Source organism: Apaloderma vittatum, unplaced genomic scaffold (assembly GCF_000703405.1).
Source record: "Apaloderma vittatum isolate BGI_N311 unplaced genomic scaffold, ASM70340v1 scaffold8251, whole genome shotgun sequence".
NCBI lineage: Eukaryota > Metazoa > Chordata > Aves > Trogoniformes > Trogonidae > Apaloderma > Apaloderma vittatum.
The window spans coordinates 24,833-30,832 of NW_009699568.1; the positions used below are offsets into that span (position 1 = coordinate 24,833).

The 6,000-nt window shown below is 39.5% G+C and overlaps 1 protein-coding gene across 1 annotated transcript in view; it reads right to left on the minus strand.

Moving 5' to 3' along the window:
* MTM1 (myotubularin 1) overlaps positions 1-6,000 on the minus strand; it is a 30,965-nt gene that overhangs the window by 22,303 nt on the left and 2,662 nt on the right. Inside the window, exons 3-5 of the mRNA XM_009878426.1 lie at positions 4,821-4,915; positions 3,705-3,815; positions 2,715-2,816 (exon numbers count right to left, since the gene is read on the minus strand). Of these exons, the coding sequence (XP_009876728.1) occupies positions 2,715-2,816; positions 3,705-3,815; positions 4,821-4,915 (308 nt within the window). The remainder of the gene's footprint in view (positions 1-2,714; positions 2,817-3,704; positions 3,816-4,820; positions 4,916-6,000) is intronic.

The window sequence follows — 6,000 nt, forward strand, 5'->3', positions numbered from 1 at the left end:
TCAAGACAAGATCAGGAAGTGAAGCAGCTGCTACGCTGAACCTAAACTACAGCAACTAAATATACATCATCTTTTGTGGGGTACTACAAGCATTTACTTTTGGGGAGCTGGGGAGTTTGGGTTGATTTTTTAAAAAACTATTAAAAAAACCCAACCTTTCAGCAACAATATTGTTTCAGTTAGCACAAGTTTGCAAATGCAGCTGTTTGTTCCATATCAACTAAGATGTCAGTCAAATGAGCTATCAGATTTTATGCTGTTACTGATTCAAGGAGATCTGAACCCAAATTAAGCTTGCTCAAACTGGAGAGAAACAAGAATTACTTTCTAGATGTAAGCACAAAGGGCAATGGTGAGATGCTGCGAACAGACGTGATTTATTACAGGCTCTCAAACGCTGCTGTTGGGATGGCAATGAAGAAAAATCTTGGAAACAGTCAGTACACTCCATTCAGAAATGTTTTGTCTGAGAATGGTACAGCATGAAGAAAAGAGAAGCAAGGCATCTCTGAAAGTTCTTCTTTAGGAACAGCTCTAAGGATGTGGTTCTACCACAGGTGAAAAAACCCAAATAATCAGTCAGATAAAAATCTGACATAAGATAGAAAAATATAGATAAAAAACAGGATAGTAAAGGCTTAGCCGTTTATTGTTCTGATGATGCCTTCTCTCCACTACAGAGTTGCACAACCATCAGTGCTGCTGAAACAGGTGAGGAGCAAGGATGCAGTTCCACAAGGTGGTCTGAGTAAAATTATCAGTTTAATGCTGCTAAAACCAGGACTGCCCTTTTTCTTCTCTTCTGCCTGTTCCCTGTTGCACACACTCATTCCTGGCACATCTCGATTTCAAACCAGGTCTCCTCAAATTACTAGAAGTGGCACCAGACTAACTCAGAGAACAGAATATTCAGTGCTGGGTAAGTGAGCTACATTGTTTTACTCAGAGATTACACAACAGTCAGTCTGGTGTAGGAGGAGTAATCAATCATGGGCTGGAAGGTAGAGAGGAGGAGACTAAAGAAAAGCAAGGACTCGCCATTTGAGTAGCAGAGGACTACTCCCAGCTGTCAGGTGAAGCCAACAGCACGTTCTTTACAGAAGACCTCCCGGATCAGGCTGGCTGCAGGGTCAGAGCACTAGCGTACGTTCAGAGGAGCAGGCAGGCATGCACAGCCCAGACAGGCTGTCCTACTGAGACAGGGAAACCTTGTCCTAAACCAGCCACTGAGAAGGGCAGTCCCACCATTCCGCTTCACTCACATCCACCCATAAATGCCCCAACTCCATCCTCACGCTGGGCTAACAACACTGAGGAAATGATTCAGGGGAAACCTTTTATTTTTTCCCCTCCTTGTTTAGCTTTCGTCCCTTTCAGTTCCCCATTTACTTCATCACCTCAAACTCACGCAGGAAAAACCAAGGCAGGAGTGAACACCCAGGCAGGGATGTCCACCTTTGGCAGGATCAGTTTAAGCTGCTTGCTGAGACGCAGTGACAGTCTACCAAAAATCCCACTCACTTGCTGTGTTCTTTTGGGGGGCTCATTCACATTCTGACATTAGAAGACCAAGACAGGTGCAACTTCATGATATAACATAATCTATAATTTGACATTTCTACCTATAGCATTCTTTTCCAGCATCCTTTCAAAGTCCGTATATCCTGATACACTTTCTATCATTATCTAAGATGCATAAAATGTCTGCAGTAGTTACACATATCTATTTCTTCTACAAGAGTTTTTCTCTGTGAGTACAACTCCTTACACCTACTCAAACGTAGAAATCGCAGTTTTATTTGTTAAGACCTATTTGTCAAAACCACAAAATATTCTAAGCAAAACCATTCATTCTTCCTTATGCTTTCATTCCACAGTCTGTTTGCAAAATTTATGCAAAAAAATTTTGAAGAATCAAGTGTTAAGAGAGAACATTGATCCCATTGATATATCAATCTTTGAAGAAGATTCTTGCTGCAGCCTCTTATACTATATCCAATGATTCTCTGAACAAAGTTCTTAAAAATTCATAGCAGAATCCTCCAACATTTTGTAGAGGAGAGCTCTTACACAATTATCCTAAATGAAGGCACTCCAATAAAATGTCAGCTGAATTTTATGAAAAACAAAAATAAAGCTTTTACTAAAGAGACCTCAAATGATCCACACCAAGCACACAGATTTCAGCAAAGAAATGTCAGATAATGGTTAGTCAACATCACTGTCACTCGATTCCATCCATAACATGTTTTTTTATCCGAAATAAATCTGTGTAAATTCATTACTGTATTAGCTGCCTGTTACATTTTGAAAGTTTCATCAATAAAACAAGCATTGCCTTACCATGTCTTCTGTCGCCGAAATAAACCTCTTGGTGTCATTGCCTTGCAGACTGCCCAATAGTTTAACATTTTCAAGAAATCAAATAAGGCACATATGACAGTTTCTAAGCAATGATATCTGTACGGATCAGAGGTGCTCAGGAGTTTACCTGAAGCGTAGCACATAGCATCCATAACTTCACAAATACGTAGATAAAATTGTTGTAAATGCACAAAATAAAAACATTCATTCTCTTTGCTTTATGCCAACACCAGATTCTGTGGTCATTCTTTCTAAGAAGCCACGATGTCCATCAGGAGATCAAACAGTTGAAATTAATTGCCAAGAACTTCACATTATGACAACTCGATAATAAAAATGATGTAACTTACCAAGTTATGTGACAGGGGAAAAGCATGTTTTGTGAGGACTTCAAATATATCTCTTCTGCTGTGCCCTTCTTGTTTTAATGCAAACCGTAAATTTCTCATATCCTAAAACAAAGATAGTATCTTTTAAGTGAATCAGAGCACTAAGATACTTTCATCTGATGTACAAATGCTACATTACACAGCAAACAATTTAGAAACTCAAACCATCGTGAATGTTCAGTTTTATTCCTTATCCCATGAAATAGGGGATAATTCTACAAATAAAGCAGTACCACACTGTGTGGTGCAAACTTTTGGCATAAAGCCATCAGAAATTACTGTATCTGATTCACTGTAGAGTTTCATGGTCTATTGAATGCTTGCAGGATGAGAATTACTCTGTTTTCAAACTGAAAATCTGTCAATAATCTGTCTACACTACATTGTTCGTCACTATTTTCTCATCACTAACATCAAAAATAAGCAACCGGCACATTAACTATTATGAATCAAACGTGTATATTTACTCCATTAGCAAGTCAAACAAAGGATCCTGAATTATCCACTAGGAACTCCCCTAATGACCATATATTTTCGCAGCAACATAATTTTTTGCGAGACTAAGGAAATACAGATTGCTGTTACATAAAGTCTTCACTGCTTACAAAACCCCCGTTTGAGGTGTTCTTCAAAAACTTTAGGATTATAAAAAAATTACCTTTAAAACAAATGAAATAATGAAGCAATGCAGGAATAATGCCCTAAACTAAGCCTAGTGCACAAAACCTCTTGTCAGTTAATGATTTAGAAAAGAAGCCCAACTCCTCTCCACATGTGCAGGGAGGAAAGATAAACAGCTCTTTATACAAAAGGGATTTCCCTGTCCAGTTTCAAAAAAATTTTTAAATTCAACTCTGAGGAATATGTGGGATTTTTTCAGTTAAAATAGGTAAGCTGTGTGAAAAGGAACTTGTAGATTTCATTTCCTATTGAATTATTGGAAAGTCTTACTTTACACGTTATGTCTAATCCATAAGCGTTCTCTCCTCTGCTTGAAGCTCCTCCCATTTTTTCAATCCTTGAAATTACACCCAGTGGAACATTCAATACCACAACTGGATCCTGGAAGGAAAATTTGAGCAAAGAAAAGATTAATCTGAAAAGATGACTAATGCAAAATGTTCTTATGTGTTCTAGAATAGAGAAGAGATGTGAAATCCATATAGGAAGCAAAAGTGTGTCTCTTTGTTTGATTGAGTCTCCCCTCCCAACATGCTGTGAAGTCTGTAAAGTCACTCTATGGCCTTGAACACCATCTAACTTAACACACAACAAAAATGCCTAATACAACATTTGAGGGGAAAAATGGTGGCAACACCCTAAAGGATGCCTTCTGCCACACACTTCTGATTGTCTCTGCCTGCTAAGACTGCTTTATTAATATCAAGAATGAAGTACAACAAACAGAAAATGAGATTACTGGTAGAGTTAGCTGCAACCAGAAAGACCTCAGTTCAATGTTCTAAAATCCTTTTTTACAAAAAAAATTATAAAACAAGTAACGAATGCATTTTATTCTCTTTCACGTCGCTGCTTATCAAACACACCACTGCCTCCACCCATGCAAGGTTCTACTGACCAAAGCATTCTTCTTCTCCAACAGCAAGGACAATCAAAATCTTGGTGTACTGATGGCCATTTTAAGAACTATTGCACATCATTAGTTGCTGCCCTTGATCTATCACAGAGTAAGTGTAAAGGGAACAGCTATCAAAAAAGCTCTGACACACAAAAGATAAAGGTATCAGTTCAGCACGATTAAACTGTGATTTTACCAGGCAAACCCCACATTTTTACAAGACATTTAACTTTAAAGAACTTCCCTTTTCATGTGGATTTCTCTGTGGCACGAAGGCAATTACTATTTAGTTATTACACAATGAAGATATGGTTATTACAAACATTAGAGACCATTTCAAGCAAAAAGCCTCGTAAGAAATTCCACAAGCATACGTGTGCCAAAACTAAAACGAACCGGCCACGAAATAAATCCAAGGCAGTGGGGCTGAAGGACAGGGGGTTTAAAGCCAATTCATCCCACGGAAGTAATTGTGGCATATTACTCACGTTTTCCACACTTCTTAGGTACAGCCTGTAGTTTGTGATGTACACTCTTCCTTTAACGGGGCCATTAAATGGACACATATAAATAACCTCCTTGTCTGTAAGAAATGCAGCATATCTTAAAGATTGCCAAAAAATCAGAGCTATGGACAGCATCAATTAAGCAGCAGTAAAATAGAGTTGTGCTCAGAGGAGCCACTCTGAAAGATTAGTGAATTCAAAAAGCTAAAAATCAGAATTTTGTCCACTTGTATTAAGAAAATGTGAAAATTTCATATACTAAACATGCCCAAATTAAATCAGTAGATTCCAGCAGCCTTCCCTAGTTACATTTGTGTCCTTCTCTTTCTTGGCAGTATGTGGGAGAGGGCAGGACGTAGAACAGCAAGTAGATTCAGAGTCCTCTCTGAGATTACTGAACCAGTCTGTTTGCTATCCCAGAACAAATACATTCTTCTGTTGATATTATTACATCTTTCATCACTCTGTAACCAATTCTGCATTAAAGTACACAGTTCAAGCTGTAAAGTGTTCAGGGAATTCACTGTCCTGAAGAGAAACATTACGTTTCAATTTGCAGCAATCAAACACAGCAGGGCCATGAGCAGTGTTTCAGCAAGGACAGTAACAAAACAAGTACTAACAAATACTACTCAAAACATAAAGATTTAACTGAAGCAATGCCATTGAAGACTGAAGTGAAGCACTACAAACCATCTATTTCTCCCTTTCCACTCATTTCTTTAGGCCTATCTATTTATCTGCCCTCCACAACAAGCACCCTCCTCCCAGCGTGCTGCCCCAAAGCACAGACGACTGTCACAAGGACCGGATCAAATACTCATCTTAGTCCCACACCCTCCTCCTCACGCCTTCCCCACAAATCGCCTCATTAAAAACATAATTACTTCCTCTGAATCATCATGGCTGGGCTTTGCGAATGAAGATATGGGAAGGGCTCTACCCACACTTGCTACAAGTGCGCTGATGGCTAAAAAGGCCGATGCGGGACAGGCGAGTCCGGCTGCAAAAGGCACAGCGCAAAGTCTCCTTAGGGGGTACTGGCGAGGCACGGTTCTTCCTGCGTTGCCTTTTCTCCTCGAGACTAATTCTACGTGCGTTCTCAAAGGAGGCAGCAGCGTTATGGATGGGGGGGCTCCATGTCTCCCGCTGGGGGGCCCGG